The 24,257-nt window shown below is 34.6% G+C and overlaps 1 protein-coding gene across 6 annotated transcripts in view; it reads left to right on the top strand.

The window, feature by feature from the left end:
• The window catches only part of LOC140445901 (echinoderm microtubule-associated protein-like 2), a 109,228-nt gene extending 86,695 nt beyond the window's left edge, over positions 1 to 22,533 (top strand). For 5 of the 6 annotated variants that reach the window (XM_072538352.1, XM_072538343.1, XM_072538325.1 and 2 more), the window contains 10 exons: positions 362 to 433; positions 14,655 to 14,960; positions 15,023 to 15,299; positions 16,120 to 16,515; positions 16,575 to 16,832; positions 16,894 to 17,039; positions 21,064 to 21,172; positions 21,256 to 21,343; positions 21,694 to 21,920; positions 22,110 to 22,533. In XM_072538352.1, coding sequence (XP_072394453.1) covers positions 362 to 433; positions 14,655 to 14,960; positions 15,023 to 15,299; positions 16,120 to 16,515; positions 16,575 to 16,832; positions 16,894 to 17,039; positions 21,064 to 21,172; positions 21,256 to 21,343; positions 21,694 to 21,920; positions 22,110 to 22,235 — 2,005 coding nt within the window. In that variant the 3' untranslated portion in view covers positions 22,236 to 22,533. The remainder of the gene's footprint in view (positions 1 to 361; positions 434 to 14,654; positions 14,961 to 15,022; positions 15,300 to 16,119; positions 16,516 to 16,574; positions 16,833 to 16,893; positions 17,040 to 21,063; positions 21,173 to 21,255; positions 21,344 to 21,693; positions 21,921 to 22,109) is intronic. The other variant, XM_072538360.1, reaches the window with a different exon arrangement.
• Positions 22,534 to 24,257: the final 1,724 nt, after the last annotated feature.

Raw genomic sequence — 24,257 nt, 5'->3', positions numbered from 1 at the left:
TTGCATATATGTCAATTTTGATAAAATTGTCATTGTATTTTGTGACTATAATTATTAGATGTTCAAGAAGTTATTTTGGATAATATTTCGATTCAACTTTATAAAATGCTATGTGGGGGCATTAAAAATAAAAATGAAACAAGTACAGGAGCAAGATGGATGAAAAGATGTTGAAAATATATAGTAAGGCCACTATTAATTAGTATCTGAAGTCGCAAAACATTTATATCGATTACTATTAGCTACTATTTTTAATTTTAAAGCCATTTCATCAATTACTTACTAACAAAAAATTGCGCATGCAGCAATTAACACATTTTTTTGTTTTGTGTCGTCTTATTTGTGGTTGTATTTTTTTTAGATTCTCCACCAGGTCATACCTAAACATTTCCACCAAGAGCAACAATCATTTTGCACCCAATTATAAGCATGGGTAGGTTTTTGTTTTTGTATATTTTTTGTTTATATATATTTTTAATAAGTATGTCTTTTGTTATGTAACTACTAACGCTATGAACTAATTTGCAAATGTTTTTTTTTGTATTCATATTCATATATTTTAAAAAAGCGTTTGATAAATTAAGCAGAAAAATATAGAAGAGGCTTATGAGCGATTAAACCACCGAACAAAGTTACAAATAGAATAGTCCTGACTATACTAGGTGGTGAATCGTCAAGCGGGCCATATGAAACTCAATGGAAAATTTTAAGCTGTTGAATTTCTGCTTCAACTATTTGTAGAGGATTGAAATCTGTATTGAAAACAAATTAAAATTGTTTCGTTAACACATTCCAAAATTTTGCAAAAATATTTGCCAGAGTACTGTAAAAGTTAGGCCATACGTAGTGCAAAATTTGTATAACGGGTTGCGTTCGGTCACAATTTAAATTCTCAATATTTTTATTTTATTATTTATTATTTAAAAAACAATAAAGTACAGTAATACCTCGACTTACGCTACCCCAACTTACGCGAACCCAGAGTTACGCGTTTCAAATCTCGTCGATTCGTCTTTTGGGCGTCACACAACCTCTCGATTATCGATTATAGGTAAATGGTATGGATGTGATAATTAGGTAAATAGGAAAAATTGTCCTATTGATCAGAACACAGCATGGTTCCAAGCTAAGCTGATTTTTCAGAAATTGAGAGAGGTTCCCCAAAGTTGGAGAGATCGCTAAAGATGAGGAGTTTAAAGCTGGTAACGATTGGTTCATTTGATTTAAATGGTATGTTATTTCAGAAAGCGGAGAAGCGGAAGTGCTGATAAAGAGGCTGCGTCTTGCTATCCAGAGAAATTTAAGTTATGATAGATGAACGTGGTTACACCAACCAAACCGTGTTCAGTGTAGATGACACTGCCTGTTCTGGAAGAAGGTGCCTAAAAGAACTTTCATCGCACGTAAAGAGAAATTTTTTTTAGTTTCTCTCTCTTAGTTTATCGCTCAGAAAATCCAAGAACATTATCTAAATCTATCTATCATAAATCTAAATCTGTCTTGCCTATGAAGTCTAATTGTAAAGCTTGGGTGATAGCTTTCCTTTTTTAAGACTGGTTTAATCACCATTTGATACCTGAAGTTGAATATTGTCAATATAAACAAATTACATTTAAAGTGATGCTATTCATCGACAACATACTAAGTCATCTTCCTGCAACTTTAAATAGTTTTGACTCATGTGTGAAAATTGAATTTTTGCCACCTAATACAACCAATTTACTTCAATCGATGGATCAGGAAGTTATTAAAATATTCAAAGCTTATTGCACCAGACGATTATTTGCAGACCTGCATGAAGTTATAAGAAAAGACAACGGGATCCCTGTTAAAGAATTTTGAAAACAATTCAACGTTTTAGATTCATAGAAAATAAACTCATAAAGATGCATGAGGAAGAGCAAGATATTGAAGAACTTGATTGTTTTGGATCCAGTTCAGACTTAGGATCAAATGACGGATGGAAACTTGACTGAAGACCTCAGTTTAATTAAAACGGGATTACAAATTTTAGAAAATATAGACTACAACAAAGAGTGCATTTCTTTAAAAAAAAATTATTAGCTTGCTATGAAGAATGAACAAATTATTAGTCTGCTATGAAAAAATTTTGCGAGAGAAAAAAATCTTAGGGGTCGTCAAAATACTTGATTTATTAAATTTTATGAAGAAATTTTTTATAACATTTTTGTGTAAATTACTATTTTATTAGCTTTTAGTCCCAATTAAAAATAATTTATATACATACATATACGAAATTCTACCCCGACTTACACGAACTCGACTTACGCGGTTATCGCTCGTTCCCACCTGTCGCGTAAGTTGGGGGTATGTAGATCTAGCTACAAACAATTATTTTATTTGGAGCATCTAAAATCCAAAATTTATTCAGCCCAAAAATTTACACATATTGAAGAATTAAAATACGAATCAACGAAAAGTGTACAAAAATAACGCCACGCGTTCTGTTATATTAGACGAGAATTTTACAATAATATTTGATACTGCTTAGTACAAACTGGTGGATTGTTTGAACATTTGTTATAGTTTTATGTTTATAAAAGATTATTTTGTATTCGTTCTTTAAATAATAAAAATGTACAATTACAATTAGGAATCACTTTGAATTGTTGCATAACCTGGAAATTTTTCCATTAGAATATCTTACACTAAATAAAGGCCTGGCAGAGCTCGCGCTAGTGCCTGAATAAAACAATATTGCTGATTTTTTCTCGACTGAGTACATTTCATTAACTTATTGCTTTTTAAACAATAAATCATAACTGATGGATTCGCTAGACGGATTCTCGATGGATTCATATAGACGATGTACTGGCATGTTTTACAGGAACTAACAGGCAACTTGGCCAATTCTTATCGTACTTTATTAATTTACTCCATAGTCATATTGAATTTACAATAGAAACAGAACAGAATCAAATAGGTAAAAAGAAATAAGAATAAGACTTACTCACAATCAATTTATTCTACCACCAACGACCGACCATATTTAGGTCAACGGTACATGGTAAACTAAATGCTAAAAATATAATAACCCGTATTATTCAGCAATTATGCCAATATTATATGTGTGTGATCATTAAATATGAATTTAAATTGATTAAATAAAAATTAAGTGGAAAACGATCTAGTAAAATTGAAATTAAATAAATAAATATTTATTTATGAACCTCAAAATGTGAAAACTGCGTTAAAAAACGGTTTCCCAACATACACCATCGAAAAGGCTTTAAGAAGACTTAAAGAGCTAACAGACCCAACAATTAAAAAGGAAAAACCATCCTAGCTATTTATGTAAAGGATAGAACAGAGAAAATAGGGAAAGTGAAACAAAAATATTGTTATAAAATCAAGGAGTATACGAAATTCCATGTGGGGACTGTGACAAATAATACATCGGACAGACCAACCGAAGAATCAATGTTAGACGAGAAGAACATCGAAATGCCATCAAAAGGAGGGAAAAAACGTCGTTCCTTGCATAACATGTGAACAAAAAAAACGTGAAATCAGAGAAGCAATATAAATAGAAAAAAATCCCAACAATCTAAACAAAAGAGATGTGTTATAGACGAATGCAGAAATAAATCAGGCAATAATGCCGATGAGTAGGACCCAACCTACCTAGAGGACTAATCACAAGAAGTGCTACCAAGGACCGGTCTAGAAAAGCGTATTAAGATCGACTATTTAAGTAACCGCCTCGAGCGGGAGAGCCGGTTTACCTCAAGCACCAGCAAAAAGCGTTAATACCTGACTTGATAATGAAAAGTGCGACCTTGCCGAAACGTCGTCAAAATAGTGGTTTTCCTCAAAACCGAAATTATTCAACGCGGAATCGAACCCGGAAAACCACAGAGAGTATATATCGTAATTCCAAAAAGATATCGCACAGAACATATTGTATAGATAAGAAAAGAGATAATTAATAAATTCTCTCACAACTTCTTAATACAGAAGAATGAACAACTTACTACGCAAACTTAAAAGTAAGGCACAAGAATTTCAATATTTTCATAGAAACATAGATCTTCCTCATCATTTTCCGTTTGTTCGATACAGTACCACTTGTACCACAGTACCTGTTTTTTAGGCAACTTTATAGATGGTCAGTCCATCGTGTTGGTAGGCGGCCTGTACTTCGGTACGTTTCATCTCTCGGTCTGCTCTCCAGTATCCGATTCGTCCATCTGTTGTCCGTAATTCTAATCATGTGGCATGGTCAATTCCATTTCAGTTTTTCTATTCCCTCTCCAGCCTCAGCAACTTCTGATCTTCACAATTTGAGTAAAGAAGCGCTCAAAATGGCACGATATATCGCCTTTTGATCGACTCAAATCTTCTACACTATTCTTTGTATCATGGTTAGCATTTTCGCTCTATAGCTTAACATTGATGACATGCATTAAAAGTTTTTCTTTCAAGGCATATTGGCAGATCGGATTTGAAAACATACCTCAACTTGGAATCTTTGATATAATCGTATTTATCGTTCTTCGTATTTATTTTTGCATTATTTATTTTTAATTTTAATTATCTCTCTTTTTCCCTGGTCAAGCTCAATATTGTTTACTGAATGAAAACTTCTGAACGAATAATTTTACTGCTCCATCCTGTATACACACCCGAATCGGATGCGAGCCTTGCGGAACCTTCACAATGCTTCATTGCTGCGGTCTGTTTCCTTCCTCGAGTTCGTTAAGTTCGTTTCGTTTGTTCGCGACCATCAGCGTGGAAACCCGCGACAAGTGTCCGTCAGTGCGTCTGAATTTTCAAGTTTCGTACCGGTATTCAACTCTTCTCTTATTTGGTCATTTCGCAAAAAAACCCGTCAGTGAATACCAAGGAGTATGGACAGAAAGTAAGCGAATGATTTTAAAAATAGCTTTTTACGTGGTTAACCGATTGCATATTTGATATTTGCCGCATTTGTGTAATTTCGGCGATGGGTTCGACCTTGAGAAGTTGGTCATGCGAGGACGAGTCTCCAGGAAAGTGATTACTGCAGTAGTTGTATTAGTATTACTGGTATTAGCTTTTGATGTAATGTAATTTTTGCTACGATATCGATTTTTCTAAGAGCGAGTGCAAGGTCAACTGTACTTTTAGACATTAATCATGTGATAACTGGGTCATCCAGGAAGCCGAGATAACAAACAGCCGGTGGTTAAAAGGAATCTTATAAATAAATTCGTTGAAATAAAATTGTAGAAAGTTTGTAGCAACGTATGTCGCGAAAGTTAAAAATAAATTCACAGTAATTCATTATGAGAGATAAAAATTAAACTTATTAAAGTATGAAGGTATACATAATATATGCATTTTCCTATACCTTTGGTCAGTAGCGCACCTAGAATTTGCCTCTGGGGGCGGGGTTTGGTTGGTCACCGAAATTTTTTTTATGATGTTGCCTCCATGATTTTTTTTTATGATGTTACCTCCTTTTTTATGATGTTTTGAGTCTTAAAATGTGTGAGTAACAGTGTCGGAATAGGATCTGGGGGGGGGGGTTTAACCCCCATAACCCCCCGTGAGTGCGCCATTGCCTTCGGTACATTCTATTTTGGATGATATGAATGTCTTTTTCGGACAGATTTTGAAAAATCGGTCGTCCCTTTGATCGTTATGCATCCATTGACATAGACTTTTCTAAACAAAGAACAAAGTTCTTCATTAGCTCTAGCTTGGATACATTTGGGAGATTATACAGTTTGGAGATTAGGTTTGTTCTAGATAGGTTTTTGCAATTTTCACGTAATAACAAGGACCTAAGTCTGGCAAAACATTACTTGATGATTAGCGGCAAACGTATTAATAAGTTTGGCAGATATTTATCTTTAAGAGTAAGTAAGTTCGTTACATAGGTAATAACAATGGCTGCCTCCGAGATGTCACACCAACTCATTATTTTATCTTCAAATTGGACTGGACCCTTTATTCTATACACCTTGCCCTACAATATGATTTAAAGCAGATTATATCGTTGTCAATTGCGGATTATATGGCCTAGATATTTCTGTTTGCTTGATTTTCTTCTTCTTCATCATCGTATGTTAGACCTTAAGGCCTCTTGCCTATGAAGGACTATTTAGCCAAAAACCAGGTCAAAGTAATGAAGCATCCGCCCTATTCACCAAATTTAGTACCTTCGACTTCTACATGTTTCCAAAATCCTGCTTAAAAGGAAGCCGCCATGAGACATTAAAGGCCGTAAAACAAAAATCGGCGCAGCTGTCGGAAGATGGCCTGCAGCACTGCTTCGCACAGTGGAAGGTTCAAATGGAGGGGTGTAGGGATACGGAAGGAGAGTATATTGAGGAGAGAAATTAAAAATTGCTAAGTAAAAATGTTGTTTCAACAGTCTGGGTACTTAATTGCTGGACCTCGTATTCCGTTTATCATCTATAATATATGTTGTATATTTTAATTTCACTGTTAGATGATATATTGCGAAAAGTTTTGCCGATTATATGAAGCAGTGCTGATTTAACTTAAATATTAGGGATTCTGAATATACACAGCACAACCGATTCACAAACTTAACTTTGAATCGTCTAAAAAACTTGCATGGTTTATCAAATTTGGCAATCTGCTGATGATAATAATTAAGTTTAAATGAGAGACATTGAAATCAGTTTGAAAGAATGTAGTTTTCAGAATTACGATATCATTTCTACAGTTTTGTTGTTGCCCACAGGTTTGTATCGTATTGCCTCTCCAGCTATTATCGTGCATTTTGTTTTCTTGATTGATATGCTCGCGTTATCTCTATCTATGGTTTATATTAGCACTATATATCATCATTGGTTTCGAGTGTAATTACCTCATCTGCAAAGCAGATCATACTGATGCATTATGATTTTAGTTTGCCTTCCTGCTTTTATTTTTGTGGTGTTATGCAAGCCATAACCAAGGTTCTATATGGTTAATAGCTATTTTAATTTCTTTTAGTATTTCTTAGATTGTGCTCTCTTTTCCTTTTGTTTTTTTTCGATTTCTATTAGTTCTTCTCTTTGATATTTAAATATTGCAGAGAATAACTTCATGGTTTTGTCTAGGAGCAATATTCTTCTGTAGTTTTCTGGCCCGGTTTTTGGTCCCCTCGTGAAGGTGCTTTAATATGACGCTGATGGTAGTTGGTATGAAATAAAATAGTTAATGCCTTAGCTAACTCAGGGTCGAGTTGAATAAAGCATTATTCTTCTTATTGCGCCGTCTCCTTTCGAAGGTTGGCGATACAAATGGCAATTGTAGCTTTGGAAACTGCTGCACGAAAGATTTCTGTGGATGAGCGGTTAAACCATCTCCTCAGGTCTTTCAGTCACAAGTTCTGGCGTCTTTCAACTGATCTTTTGTCCTACACTTTACGTTCCAATATGATTTGGAGTAATTCATATCTTTCACCTCTCAACACATGACCCAAGTATTGTATTTTTCTCTCTTTGATTATGTTGAGTATTTCTTTTTGTTTACTCATCCGTCTGTATATATACATTTCAAAGGCATCTAATCTTTTTTCTAGTCCAGAGTCCATTGTCCAACTTTTACAGCCATACAGCAAAGCAGAGAAAACGTAAAATCTGATCATTCGAATTCTGAGCTCTAGACCAAGGTCTGATCTTGTAAAAAATTGTTTCATATTCATGAGTGTTTTCCTCTTTTTTGTTCCCAAATATTTTATAGAAGTTACCTGTTCTATTATTTGTCCCTTTGCATACTACAAATGTACGTTTGTTGGTATCTTTGAAAATACTAGAATTTTAGTTTAGATGTAAACCGAACATTTCGCTATGACGAACTACCGCATTTATTATATTTTGTAATTCTTGTGCGTTGCTTGCTATAAAACGGTATCATCAGTGTACCTGATGTTCTCTTTGTTGGTTCCGTTAATCTTGATTCCACCTTGAACCTCGTCTAACGCTTTTCTGAATATAGACTCCGAATACAGATTAAATAATAGTGGTGATAAGACGCAACCTTGTCGCACTTCTCGTCGGATTTGTATATGTTCGGATGTTGTGTGCTCTATTTGAATATAGCATTCAATTTTGCCAACTCGACCAACTTAACTAATTCATTCGCTATATTAGTCCTACCAGGAGCCTTTCTGTTGTTTAATTTTCTGGTTTTCTCCTTAACCTCCTGTGCAATCTTCAATTTAGGTGTAAATAAACAAATGAAGAGTTATAGGTTTCTACTGGACGATTTTCCGTTCAATATTTCCACTTTTTTTATTTTTTAAAATAGACTAATTTTGTTTAGTTTGTTTCGTCAATACAGAGTGCATCGGATTGTTATGTTCGGATAAATCTGGTAGTAAAAGGACCACACTGATTTTTTCAATGATTTACGTCTAATACACTCCCAGCCACGTTCGCGATATACACAAACATGCTCGTTGAAATTACAAGCTTTACTAATCATTTTATACCTCTCCAGGAATCTACCTGCTTTAGTATGGAGGTATAGAGCTGCATTGTTAAATTGTTAAAAAATAATTTATCTTTGCTTTATAAGAACAATTTCTTCTAATGCCTATACTGTGGAATATTTTCTGTTGAGTTTCGATCAACTGTTTGTAACAGTGACAATTGATAAAATAGACTATAATATATTTTGAACTGTGACATAATTGGTTCGGAATTATGCAGTGTATGAATCTGTGCCTTTATATATCTAATGTAATAACCACTTGTAACAATATTAAATATGGTTTCCAGCCTGACAGCATCTATTTTGGGAGAACAAGCGACAAGGGTCAATGGTTTTACCATAATGAAACTACCGTTTTGTTTCTTTATGTAAATTCATTTTTTCGTTACTGTCAATTTTCTTGTCGTTGTTTACATCCATTGACCTAATTACATCAGGTGTCGATCAATCAGCCCACACGTTACCTATTCCGTTTGGTAATTTACATACCACGATCTAGACACTAGTAATTATATTGTACCTCTTTCATAATATGTTTGGTTTGTGGTATTGTACGAGGGAACTGCTAAAAGTACCGATCTGGACCATATATTGGATTTGTTGTTTAAAAACTTATTATGGTGAATACTGAGCTTATCAAACTTTCTAGTATCTATAATATTAGCCAAAATTCTCCAAATTATCTCTTTTCTTTTTCTTCTGAAATAAGGCGAGACATTATTTTTCTTTGACACTTAATCGTGAGACTTTTTTACTAAACCTATTAAACTCCAGCAAGAAGTTCTGTGTTTTTGATAAATTTCAGCAACTTTCTTATGGTAAGTCTAAGGATTTTTCCTGGATCAATATTTTCTTTGTCAGTGTATATACATCTAGTGTGATTATCACTCTCTATATCGCCTCAGGTGACTGTGTCCAGTCACCATCTCTGTGACCGTCTTCAGCTTTCGTCTGCTAAGAACTGCAAAGTTGTTTATGGGGTCTCTTTATATGGGTTTCTGTCTTCTGTAGAACTCTACATTTGTTTTTCTAGTCACTATGGAATTTTATTTCTGACAGCATCTTTCGTGCTACCTTAGTATTCAAAAATCTTTCTAAAGCCTTGCTTTTCTAGCAAGTCCACTATTTTGTTCACTTGGACTCCTTCATAAATATCCTGGTACCTATGTTAGAAGATAATTTATTGTCTTGTTTTAGCCTATTAAGAAGATCTTTACAGTTTTTTAGCAGTTTAATTTATTAAGTGAGTTCGTTTCCGCTAGTATCACTGCTGGTTGTCGGTAAAAAATATTTATTTTTTTTTTACTTTATAGCTTCTCTAATGAATCTATCGGTACAGGCTATCAGTACAAATGCCTGAAAACCTGTAGAGTGTTATCTCAAATTGTAGGATTCGTCTTATTTGATTGCCAGTGCTAGGGCCCTCATTCGATTCCAAGAAAAGTTTATAACTGTTCTAACTGCTTTGGAAGTGACTTTAGGACTGTTGTTTATATTCATTCCACTCCATTTTTTGTATATTTTTTGTCCTGAATGGAGATTCTTTATCTCTATCTATGATAGTTTGTTTTCATTTCACATCTTACTTCAATGTCAAGCAACTAAATCTAGTTTAGGTTTGCTCTGCAGTTCTTAAATTCGTTTACATGTTCTTTTCTTGTCCTAAAGTAATGTATTTAAAACTATTACAACCATCTCTACTTTTGTATCTGATACGTTGACTTTTACTATTTTAGAAATGTGTGTACAGGGTGCAACAGATAAACAGCCAATTAGAAATATCTCTCGAACTAAAGGTAACTGAATCATGAAAATTTTAATGAAGGGGTTTTGAAGAGTGATATATTTATTGAAAGTATTTTATCTATTTGCTACTTCCGGTCATATCGGAAGTTACTTATAACTTCGTTTTTTAATGGGACACCCCGTATATTTTTAATATTAGGAATATTCACGTTTTTCTGAACTTCTTCTTCTTCGTCTAGCCATTCCCGTCCACATCTGAACATAAGCCTCTTCAAGTCTTCCTTTCCATTGTTTTTTATTGTACGCTACTTGTAGCCAATTTTTCCCGGCAGTCCTTTTTAGATCGTCTGTCCATCTCATAGGAGGTCTGCCTCTGGCTCTTTTGTGTTGGTATGGTCTCCAGGTTAAAATTGATCTGTGCCATTTGTTTAGATCGCTCCTAGCTACATGTCCAGCGTATTCCCATTTCAACTTTAATGATTTTTGCACCACATCGGTGACTTTGGTTTTCTGTCTTATCCATGTGTTTGTTTTCTTGTCCTTAAGTGATATACCTAGCATTGCTCTTTCCATCGCGTGTTGAGTGACTCGCGTAGTCACTATAGTATATTCATATTCTTTTTTGTGATTGTCCATGTTTGTGCCGCATAAGTTAATATCGGAATAATGCATGCATCAAAAACTTTAGATCTAAGATGTAATTGAATTTGTTGATTTCTGAGTATATAGTTCAGTTTACCGAATGATGCTCAAGCTAACTTTCTTCTTCTTTTTATTTCTTCAGTTTGAATTTCCCTATTTAGTATTATTTTTTGTCCTAAGTATATATATTCTTCAACTTTTTCTATAAATTTATCGTTTATTATTGTCACGGTGTCTTCGGAGTGCATGACTTTTGTTTTGTTTAAATTCATTTTCAGTCCTATTTTAAAAGATTCGGTATGTAGTTCTAAAAGCATGGTTTGCATTTCTTCTAGGTCAGTAGCTATCAGGATTATGTCATCTGCAAATCGTAGATTACTGAGATAGCGGCCATTGATGTTTATTCCCTTATATTTCCAATTTAGGTTTTTAAAAACGTCCTCCAAAACTAAGGTGAACAGTTTGGGTGATAAAGTATCTCCCTGTTTGACTCCCCTGTTTAATGGTACAGGGTTCGTGTGTTCATTTTCATTTAGGTAGTATGTAGCTGTAGCTTGGTTCATAGTTTCTTTTATTAAGTTAATATATCTGCTGTCTATTCTACAATTTTGCATTGCGTTTATTACGGCCGTGTGTTCTATGGTATCGAAAGCTTTTTCGTAGTCTACAAATGCTAGGAAAACTGGAAACTTGTATTCGTTACATTTTTCTATTAATATTTTTGTGGTTAACAGGTGATCGGAAGTTGAATAGCCTTTTCTAAAACCTGCCTGTTCATATGGTTGGTATTCGTCTAATTTCCTTGTTAGTCGAGTAGTTATGACTTTGGTGAGTATTTTAAACAGGTGTGACAGTAGGCTGATGGGTCTGTAGTTTTCCAATTTTCGACTATCACCTTTCTTGTGTAATAAGATTACTTTAGAGTTGTTCCAGCTCTTAGGGACTTTGTCCTGATGTAAACCACTGTCCACAAGCTTAGTTACAATTGCAATTAGTTCCTTACCTCCTTCTAATATCATATCTGTGGTTATTCTGAACATTTTTTGTTAATACTTCCTTATGCCTATTGTGAACCGTTTTTGAGTTATAATGGTTTATATGTGAAAATTACACTTTTCTACCATGTATATAAAGTTCAATATCCTTTAATGTAATTTAAATAAAAGTTTAAATTCCTTAGGAATTTATTAACCAGATACAGCATTATCGTTTACAATGTAAAGTTGCCTTTTTCATTATACAGGGTGCTGTAAAAATTGGCATAAATCCGGCATCCTAAATTTTCACCTAATTTCTTTTTTTCAAATGTATGTGATTTATTATTTTAGAAAAATATGTTTTCAACTATCGATCTGTATTAGTATTTCCTATACCTATCTCTTGCAGTTTTCAAATAAACTAACTTTGTACATATATGTCACAAAAATTTTATTTATCAAGTAGCCTATGGAATATTTTGACAAAAATATCAATTATTGTTAATGTTTTAGACAATAATTTTCCTAATTTTCTTGAAAAAAATAATAATGGCTCATTTAAGATACAGAAATAATGATTGTTCAAATTTATTTATAATTTACGGTGAGTGTAACAGAATAGTATCCAGAACTTGCCATGTTTTTGCTGAGAGATATCTTGAGAAGCCTCGACTAAATTATAAAACTGTAAAACGTTGTTTGAACAACTGTTTCCAGTTTGGTCAGTTTATAAGTAAAAGGACCGATGTCGATAATAAAGACTAACAAATAGATATCCTGGGATATTTTGCAGCTAATCCAAATTCGTCCTTACGGTAATGTGAGCAATTGTTACAGGTATCGACTCAACCAATTCACAGGACCATTGGACCTTTTATTCGTATACACTAGCTCAACATTTACATCCTGGAGATTATGTAAGACATATAGAATTTTGTAAATGGGTTTTAATGAAATGCCAAGATAAAGATTGTACAAAAAAAATTATTTGGTGTGATGAATCGACGTGGGATAATGAATTTCCAGCATTCTTTTCGTTCAATGTTTTTTGTGCTGTGAAAATAATAAGATAGTCGCTCTCATGGTTTATGACGAAAATTTAAACGCAGAATGTTACTGCAACATTTTACGGCAACTAATTGTATTAGCACTGCACGCTTTACATAATAATAAGGCTGACGAGGCTTGGTTTCAACAAGATGGAGCACCGGCTTACAATATTCGAGGAGTCGGCACATTGCTTGATGAAATATTTAGCGATAGACGGATAGCTAATAAAAATCCTTTTCTATGGTCACCAAAATCCCGTTGTCACCGTTAAAGTACTATATTTGGATATATGTTAAAAATAACTTGTTCTCTGAACCTGTCACTACTGAGGAAGCTTTAATAAATAAAGTCCTTTAAGTTCTTAACGAAATAGAAGAGCTACTAATGAAAATCTGATCATTTTGAACAATTATTACATTAATAAGCTTGTGCCAATTTTCTTTGATAGCATCTTTTTAATTGTTCAATTTAACTTACAATATGAAAGTTGTAAATGAACACAACATAGTCTACAAAAAAAAATTTGTGACAAAAATGTATAAAGTTAATTTATTTGAAAACTGCAAGAGATAGGTATAGGGAATACTAATAAAGATCGATAGAGAAAAAAATATTTTTCTAAAATAATGATTCACATACAGGATGTCCCATTTGAAAAAAAAAGGAATTAGTCGAATATTTAGGATGCTGGTTTTATGCAAATTTTGACAGCACCCTGTATAATGAAAAAGGCAACGTTAGACTGTAAACGATAATGCTGTATCTGATTAATAAGTTCATAGGGAATTTAAACTTTTATTCAAATTACATTAGAAGATATTGAACTTTATATGCATGGTAAAAAAGTGTAATTTTTATAAAAAAAACTATTATAACTCAAAAAGGGTTCACAAAAGGTACCTATAGGAAAGCATTAATAAAAAATTTCACAATAACGTGAATATTTTTAAAATTAAAAAATACACAGGGTGACGAAGTTATAAGCAACTTCTGGTATAACCGGAAGTATCAAATAGATGAAAATATTTTCATTTAATAGGCCACTCTTCAAAACTCCTTTATTCCAATTTTCTTGATTCAGTTACCTTTAGTTCTCGAGATATTTCTAATTGGCCGTTTATCTGTCGCACCCTGTATAAATCGGCACATCTGCTAATGCAAGTCTTCAAACCTTGTCCTTGTATTTCTTAAAAAAGAATCCTTTTCTAAGAAATAAATATATTTTTCGCTTGTGACTTTTCTGAAGTAGTTGTACTTCTTGAATCGCCCTCGTATGTTACCTCGCGTGCCAGATGGAATTTATGTTCGCGTGACATTCCGGTTAAAACTACCATAGAAACTGATCCATCACGGAAGGGTGTGAAACTGCTCCTTATAATGCATACCATCATTGGAAATTAAATTAAATTGGTGTTTTAATCAAGTGTTGGGTGGAGTATTTGGGGAATTTTTCATTACTCCGAGGTCGATTTGGGGGCAATTAATAAAATATAAATGACTTCAGTACTACACCAAAAAAGAAACTAAAAAAACACTTAAGCACTTTTTTGTTTAATTTTAACAAATGGAAATGTATTTAGGCATAAACTGGGCGGATATTGTATATACTTATATCAATAAATGAAGTATATTAAGATTGTATGTTGTGTTTTTCCTGTTTGTTCATAACAATGTCCTCCAATGATGGGTTAAGTAGATTTCTGCAGCCTACAATGTTGTAATCATAACATTCTATTACATTTGTACCTTATTAATTTCTTTTTTTTTAAATAATTGTTATAGAACTAAAGACATAACCTACAATGACGAAGAAAAAAGCCTGAGGTTCTTTCTCAGAGGTCGGCCCATTATCGTCTACGCCCCTACGGAACTGGGAGAAAACTATGAGCTGACCAAGGTGTCTACCACGCCGTCCAAACGTCTAAAGCTCGACTGGGCATACGGGTACAGAGGAAGAGACTGCAGATCTAATCTATACTTTCTACCCACTGGGGAAATGGTGTATTTTGTGGCTGCCTTAGTAGTTTTGTATAATCCCGAAGAACAGACTCAGAGGCACTATACAGAACATACCGATGATGTCAAAAGGTAGGAGTTTTGATTGATACGATCATTGTTTGATGTATCTAATATTTAATCACGTTTTTCAGTTTGGCAATACACCCCAACAAGATGGTCATAGCTACAGGCCAAACTGCAGGCCACAATGGAGTTGAAAAAAGAGCTCACATCCGTGTTTGGAACTCAGTATCACTGTCTACTCAAGCGGTTATTGGAATGAACGACTTTGAACTGTCTGTTTGTTGTCTGTCTTTTGGTAAGGCCGATGGTTCCCTTCTAGTAGCTATCGACGAGGCACCTGATCATATCATTTCGGTTTGGGACTGGCAAAAAGGAGAACATGGATATAAAATTACTGAAACAAAGGTAATAAATAAGTCGTCGGTGTAGTGGATTTTCGCACCAATTAAATTCAGATTTCATTTTGTAGCAGCTGTAATAGATATCACGCTGTTCGTTGCATGTCATCATCGAGTATTTCGTTCAGTATTTCAATTTAAGATTTCTTAAAAATGTGATTTTACAAGATATAACCGCCAACCTAGGGCAACAAGTACAAGTACCCCGAATATAATTTGTAACGTCAACGTAACTAGACTAGGGCATTTACAGCAACCACTTGATATAGTTGCTGCTATAAGACTCATTCACTAACTATTACCTCTCCTCCTTTACATCCGGGATTAGGATCTGTAATATCATTAATCACTAAGCTAAATTTTTTTATTGATAGATTAAGCTGAGCTTTTTTCACTGGAGAATGCTTGTTATGCATATGGATGATTAGTCTTTTTTTTTCAATTGTAATTTCTTTTTTTTTCCTTATTTTTGTGAATTCTTTTTCTCATTTCATGTTATTTTCCATGTTTTTTATCTCCATATTATATCTTCTTCCACCTGTTCCGTAGTATCTTTTATTTGTCTTCTGACCTTTTACCTAGTGATATATTTGTTATTTTCTTCTATGGCATGTAGTTGGGTTTTCTTCTTGATACTACACTATTACTACCAAATATATGTCTTCTTCTTCTTTTATTTAGTGAAAATGTAGATATGACAATTTAGGTTAGGTAAGGTTATGTTGAAGGTTGAAACGCGCGTTTTTGCAGTAAAAATCCCATTGCTGTTTCTTTTTTTGAACTCACTAATCTATTCGAACATTTTATTAATATTGTTCTTTTCACAGTGTTCAGTGGACACCATCGTAGCTGCTGAATTCCACCCGCTCGATAGAAACACCATCGTCACCTGCGGCAAGTCCCACATCGCCTTCTGGTCATTAGATATTAACGGCACCCTATACAAGCGCATGGGCATCTTTGAGAGCCGGGATAAGCCCAGATACGTTACTTGCGTCAGTTTCCTGCAGAGTGGGGAAGCTATAACGGGGGATTCTAGCGGAAACTTGGCAGTTTGGGGTAGAGGTACCAACACTATCTTCAAGTACGTCAAGCATGTGCACGAGGGTTCGATTTTCTCGATTTGCGTCACGAAGGATGGCAGCTTCATTAGCGGTGGAGGAAAGGATGGTAGATTAGTGGAATTCAGTCCGAATTTGAACATGACAGGGGTAGTGAGTCAAGTAAGTTGAAATATTAGAATTAAAGAACTTAGTTGACTTGATGTATCCCATTTTTACAGATTGAGGGTCATTTTGGAGGTATCCGAATGATTTCCGAAGGTAGAGGGTATCAATTATTGATCGGAACGACCCATAACTGTATTCTTCTCGGAACATTCGAGCTGGGCTTCCAGCCTATCATTCTAGGCCACTCTGATGAAATCTGGGCATTGGCTGCTCATCCTAGCATTCCCCAATTCGCCACTGCCGGGTATGACAGAGTTTTACAACTTTGGGATTCCATGTCTCATACGATTTTGTGGAGCAAAGATATTGAGGTAAGTACAGTTACAAAATATACACACATATGTAGTATGTTTAATTTTTTTTTGGTTCTAGGAACAAGCTCATAGTATATGTTATTTCCATGACGGCTCCTGCGTTATAGTTGGTTGCTTGAGTGGCAAATGGATGGTGTTTGATGTTCAAACTCGTGAGCTTCTTGCCCAACAAGTCGATGGAAACGAGGCCATTCAAGTTATAAGGTAAAATATATTCTTAACCTTTTAACGGGCGCGTTTTAATAATTCTCTACTGAGGTGCGTACGGACTACCAATTGTTGCGTATTATGTTGGGCTTAAATTATAGAATATTTTGTATGTTTATAAAAAAGGCATAATAAAAACTGAAAATAATGTATATTAATTCACAAACTATGTAAAAACACTTTAGTGATTATTATTCACAAGTTTTTGCACCGACGTTTTGCAAAAATACTTCGATGCACCATTTTTCTTATGATCGCAGTAAAAGAATCTACATTTTCAAGATAAGAATTGACCTATTTAGAAACTTCTGGCTCAGCTTCTTCGATACCACACATTTCCAAAATTCTCGATTTTAAGTATGTTGCTAAATTGACAATGGATTAGATATTATTTTCTATGGGATTAAATCACAATTTATTGTAATGACAATTACATTTTTAACTCATAAAGTTTCGATTTCCTCTCCGGACATCGTTCCCAAAAAAAAAGATTATTTTACAAATTCTGGGAAATGTATAACCATCAAGTTGTTGTTTGTAGGTTATGTTTTTTAAAATTGACAGTTAAATTTTTGGCCTCCATGTTGTAGGGTAGGCAACAGCATGCTTATGGTTGAAAAATCTCAGGCTGGTGATGCTGAGGTTGCTATCCTTTAGACGAAGTGTCTTTGAAGACTTATTGATAGCAACTGATTAATCAGTCAGTCAACAAGTCCTCAAAGACACTTCGTCTAAGAGCTAGCAAGCTTTATTGGAGTCCTACGTTACCATGTAGCTAATCCCGTTTATAACTTAAACATCCTAGTTTTTTAACATCAAAAATGTAATTTAAAATTAATTCAACTATAACCCTTTAGTGGCTTCAAACATTTAAATCCAGATAGCGCTGATGATGGAATAGTTATTCCGAAAATGTTTTGTGATGTAGCCCGATAGGGTTTTTATATTAATATACCTTTTATAAAGGAATTTTTTTTAAATAAAAAAATGGTACATAGCCAACTACAAAATTCAGTTTCCTTTTGAATTATGTTTATACTTCCAAGCTCCAAGATGAATCAAACGTACTCACATTGAGCACCATGAATAATAATCATCGCCAGCGTCAAGAAGAGAAAACGGACTAGTAGAATTGCTAACCCATTCAAGACAAAGTAATCTCAAAATCATGAATGGATCATCAGGTGTTTTACTTACCTTTTAACAACAAATAAGCGAACACATGTATATTTAGATAACCAAGAAATGTTGAAACGATGAAGTTGGACTTACTCGCAAAAGAAATAAGGACAATGATTTAATAATTTGCACGTGAAATATGAAACCATTATTATCCTGGCACTACGGCTCTGTTAATAAAGAAATGCATATAGTCAAAGCAGATATAATTTATTTACAGGACATGAAGTAGACGTGCTCAGAAATCCTAAAAAAACTATATATAGAATATTTATTGCAGCGGATACCCCCCCATCATCACGGATTTATTTTCAGCAGCAGGATTAAACACAGCGTAAGTGACTTCAAGGCTATTGATCACAGAATATGTCAAATAAAACTTAAAGGAAAGTTTGCTAATGTTAGCATTATTAGCATTCACGCATCAATCAAAGAAAAAGACATGTTTTCTGAGGTACGAGACCGGGAGTACGATAAGTGCCCAAGAAATGATGTTAAAATATTAGCAGGAAACGTTAACGCCAAAGTTGTTAGAGAGAATATCTCTTCTCTCACCATCGGTAAACAGAGCCTACACGCAGACTCAAATGACAACAAACTGAGACTCGTAAATTTTAATATTATTAAGAATATGGTATTAGGTGGGCACGATTCCCCCACAAAGACATACATGAGGGAACTTGGAAATCTTCTGATAATGAAACCATTAACCAAATAGATCATAGTATAGTCATCGATGCAAGACACGCATTCCAACATTTTAGATGTCAGGTCTTTCACAGGAGCAAACATAGATAGTGGTCACTATTTGGTTAAGGCATGATTTAAAGGAAGAACATCTAAGCAAAAAAAAGGAGATCCGAAAAAGGAGAGAAAAATAAATATTCAAAAACTAAAGGATCCGTTCAAATCACATGTATATAAATAGCAAATCGAAGAAATAAGTACAGAAAACGTAGAAGAAGAAGAAGGTAGTAACCAGCTATGGATAAAAATACCAGATATTGTATTGCAGAAATAGGTTGAAATATTGGTTAAAAATAGATAGAAAAAAGAAGTCAGTGATTTGATAATAAGTGCGAAATGACAACAAACAGAAAAAACACCTCATATCAAAAATGTCTTGAAGCAGGTTGTACACGGAGAGAAAAATAAAGAGTATAGATGCCTCAGAAGAGAGAAAAAGCTTATCCATCAACTTAAGAAGACGTAAATGAACAAAAAAACGTTAAAGGAGTTAAATGAGAATAGAACAAAAATTAAACAAAAAATTACTGCAAATTCCTAAATAGTCGAATTACGTTGAAGAAGGCTTTAACATAGAAAATCAAACAAACCTACATCAGCAACTACTCATTGAAGCACCAACAAAAGAAGGAGTGGCAAATACCACCCAAATCATCGACGCCATCTGTTCTGAAATATATAAGGAAGGTGGTGACCAACTTTTGGAAGCAATCCATAAACTAATAGTCCTTATGTGGCAGAACGAATTGATACCAGAGGAGTAGCTAAAGGAAACAACATGCCTTTTGCATAAATATGGTGATCAACGTGATTGTAAGTACTATAGACATTACTCTGTTAATATCTGAATATAAAAATATTCGGCAATGTACTTTTTGAGAGACTTAATCTCTTTACAACAGATATTGTTGTTCATTACCAATGCGGATTCACTGTTATAAACTCAATTATACACCAAATACACACACAAGCAAATTTTAGGTAAGTCGCTAAAATATATTATTACAAATATTAGATTGAATGGAACTACCTTTAATAGATCGACACAAATTCTCGCATTGTGGGCAAAAGTATAAGTGACGTAGTGCGATATTTTACGTTTACGAACGCGGCAAGTGAACTAGGACTTGTTGAAAACTGAAAAAAAAAAAACAAATACCTACATGTTAGTTGTTAAAAACCCTTTAAATGTTCAACAGATAACCCAAATTAACAACTATACCTTTAAGCAAGTCAAGGAATTCATATATCTTGGATGAATAGTAAAAAAAACCAAACACGACGAGCGACGAAGTAAAAAGATGCATAGCAATAGCAAACATAATTCCATATTCTCAGAAAATCTGAGAAATAAAAACCTAAAACGTGTAGTAAAGCTCAACATTTACAAGACCTTAATAAGACCGGTTTTGATATATGGGGCTGAAACATCCCAAAATGACGAGGGACTACTTGGACTTTGAAAGATTTTTGGGGCTGTAAATGAAGATGGAATATGGTGTCGAAAATATAACTTTGAATTATACCAGCTATACACAGATAAAGATATTGTGAAATTTATTGAAGTGCAGAAGCTGAGATAGGCTAAACATATTGCTATGATGCCAGATAATGAGTACACGAAGAATTGACATTCTCAAACTCATAGGGCAGAAGAAGTAGATAATCGCCTCATGATGTATTGATGATGGAGAAAAAGATCTGAAGATTCCAAGGGTCAAAAGATGAATGGAAGTTACTAGCAATTATCATGATGATGAAATTTTATTTAGAAAACTGTTAGATTTGCCTGTGTAGCAGTTTGCAAACTGCTCTTTGCACATGAACGACAATAAACTACTTTTTATGAATCGCGAAAGTAGAAATTCGAAGATTTCTATTGACGAAACCACAATTCAGATTTTTGCTTTTATCTGTGCCTTCTAAGAATTGCAAGGCAAAACAGACGATGCTAAAAGATGGAAGAGACTCTGTCTTTCTTTTATTTTTTATGAATTTTAAATGATTGTAATGTTCACCTTGCCAATGAGAAATATATTGAACCCTATATTGAAATGTATAAAACCTTATACAAATAACTTACACTGGCTTACAGGTTTTCACCAGATGGTTCCCTTGTAGCGTTCGGATCCAGGGATAGCCAGATTTACATATATCAGGTATCAGACGACGGATCCAAGTATACCAGGGTCGGAAGGTGTTCGGTAAGTTATTTGCTAGCGAAATAATAATCACCTAAAGATTTATCGTGTATTATTAAACTAATTTTGTATCATATTTATTTCAGGGCCATTCCAGTAGCGTAATACATCTAGATTGGGCAACTAATAACCAAACATTAAGGTCTAATTCAGCTGATTATGAGTTGCTGTTTTGTAAGTAAAAATTTATATTTCTTTAAACATACAAAACAAATTTGACTCACCAAATTTCTTCTAATAAACTGCAAAATAATATTTTCTTGTCTACATCTTCCTTGTATTTTCTTCTGTTCAGCTTAAATTCCATATTCTTTCGATTATTTAAAAGATATAAAAATGTACGTTAAAACTGTGATACGAATTATTTTCTTGACTTAAAGAACGGTTTTAGACTATGTATACAATCTGTTGGATATGATCTTGTTACTATATACATTAACTCTTCAACATATGTCATCTTCATCCACTTTCCAATCCTTCTTTCCTTAACTATTTAATATAATCAGTTTGAATTTACTTTTCAGGGAATGCTGGTACTTGTCGTCAGATACCACAGAGTACCATCATGCGAGACGTGGAATGGGCCACAAACAGCTGCACCATTACATTTACCACTGTTGGAATCTGGCCAGAGAATGCCGATGGTACTGATGTCAACTGCTGCGATGCCAGCTATGACTCCAAATTGATGGCTACCGGAGATGATTTCGGGAAAGTCAAGTTGTATAGTTATCCCGTTAGCCAGCCAAGGGTGAGTTAATTCGATGTTAAGTTATACTATAGTTTTATTTTCCGGCAAACTTGCTGAGCTTGTTTAGAGCTGAGATGGTTTATTCAGCTTAGGTACTATTTTTACAGTTTAAAAGCATTACTAAGAAAAATTACCACGTTTTAGATTTTTGTGCCACGATTAAACTTAACGCTATTTATTTTATTTCAGTCCCTGTGCCATACCTACAATGGACACAGCAGCCACGTGACCAACGTTCGCTTCCTCTACGATAATTCCCGGCTTGTTTCTATAGGAGGAAACGACACTTCCGTCCTGCAATGGACTATTTCATAATCTAACACTTTTCCACAGTAACCACCTGTATCCAACATACTTTAATCCAATTTTTAGCTGCAGCTTGAGGTCTTGAGAAGACAGAAGGTCCAGCCTAAACTACCCGATGCTTAAGGACATTGTATTTTTGTAATTTATTGTTTTTAAAGAGTAAAGCACTTTTAGAATTCACGAAATTGTGCCAGAAAGTTGTATTGATCGTCGAAGAGCGACATTCTTTAACATCTTGAGATTACATGTATATTTTTATCTATAACATTGAGTTGTGTGATAATAAACAATATTTATATATCTTGAAGGACTTTTTATTTGAACTAGACCTAGTCTCAACCATAAAGTGACAATGGCCAAATTGAGAGCGTCAAAAGGATGACTACTATTTTTATTTGATTTTCTTCTTTTACCTTGAATGGCTGGATGTTGTATTTCCAGATAGTCTTTTTATTCTTCTCTGAGTTCGCCTAATTTAAAAGATCTCCGTTATCACTGAAGCTTATTGTGTTTTCTATCCATTGTTTTTTCCTACATCCAGTCTAGAATTTTTGTACCCTGTAGAAGTTTGTACAGGTCTTTTGCTTGATGTGTCCTAAATATACCAGGGTCTCCTTTTGGTTGCCCATGTAGTTTTTGTCTTCTGCGATCCAGCACTTCGCAATCGCATAATACGTTCCTTATCTTAAGAGTCTGCAGTTAAGTTCTCCATTGTGTGCAAATGACTATTTTATTCAGGAATTCTCTTACTGAATGCGCAGTAAAAATTAATGTTACTAAATCTCAGTTTATCCCTGCCCATATGGAGCAGTTGCTCTGTTCTTTTTGTACAAGATCCACCAATGAAGATTTTCCCATGTGCTTGTTTTGAGATTCTCTCCCAATATCGCTCATGACTTTCTCGGATTAAATCCTCTATGACCCCTACGTACTGCAGAGTCATAGCTGGTCCCTTTGATTCTTTCAATTCTCTTTTAGTAAATTGATCTGCTTTTTCGTTGTCTTCAATCTCCTGGTGCCCAAACCAGCTCCACCTTGTTTCGGTCTGCCAGTTTATTTAGTTCTCTGAGGCAATCCCACAGCAGTCTGGATGTCACTTCCTAATACGCCAGTACCGCCTGACTGTCAGACAATATATGGATCTGTTCTTTTTCAAGTGCTCCCTCACTATTTTTCTTTGAACATTGCAGTATTGCATAAATTTCCGCTTGAAAATCGGTATATTTCCTCTCCAAGGAAAAGCTTTCGCTAATCTTTGTATTTTTTTAGTATATTTCACATCCCCATACCTTCTCCAATCTTGGATCCGTCTGGGTACCAGAGCTTATCCTGTTAGTTGTGGTACTCCTTGTTTCTCCATACATTCCTGCACCCTGTGTTAATTCTCAAAATCGTATCTTTTTGTCATGTGATGCGATTCCACATTAAAGATGTCCGTCACAGTCCTTGTGATACTCATACCCTGTCCCTTCATTGTAAAGTTTCAGTAAATGTCTTATTCTGTAGGCACCCAATCTTGCCTCTTCTTGTCCAGATGCAAGGAAGGCAGGTTTAGTAAAACCTCCATAGCTGCTGTTGAGATCTTTGCACCTTGCCAAGTTTGGATTTTGCAGCTGTTTGCAAATGTCTTAGTCCACCACATCATCGCTGCATAGGTGATTGAGGGTTTGATCACCATAGTGTACAACCAGTGCGCCATGTCCGGTCGTAATTCCCATATAAGCGTCTGACACTAATAAAAGTTGTCACTGCGCTGTTTGTTATATTTTCTAATTGCCGGTTTCAGGTAACTTTCAAGTCTAGTATAAGCCCGGGATAGTGTATCTTTTCTTTTTCCTATAAGACCATTGTCTCACTCGTTCTACGGCCTCGTTCATACAATCCTTGACTACCGTATTGTACTTTTCTTGCGAGATGATTACCAAGTCATCCGCATATCCATTAGTCCGTCCATTAACAAATTCCAAGGCGGTGAGGACAGAACTTCCCCTATGGGCATCTTCTGTTGACCCGAGCCAACACAGTCTCTCC

The sequence above is a fragment of the Diabrotica undecimpunctata genome, chromosome 1 (genome assembly GCF_040954645.1).
Source record: "Diabrotica undecimpunctata isolate CICGRU chromosome 1, icDiaUnde3, whole genome shotgun sequence".
Classification (NCBI taxonomy): domain Eukaryota; kingdom Metazoa; phylum Arthropoda; class Insecta; order Coleoptera; family Chrysomelidae; genus Diabrotica; species Diabrotica undecimpunctata.
This window is presented reverse-complemented; position numbering and strand designations above follow the sequence as displayed.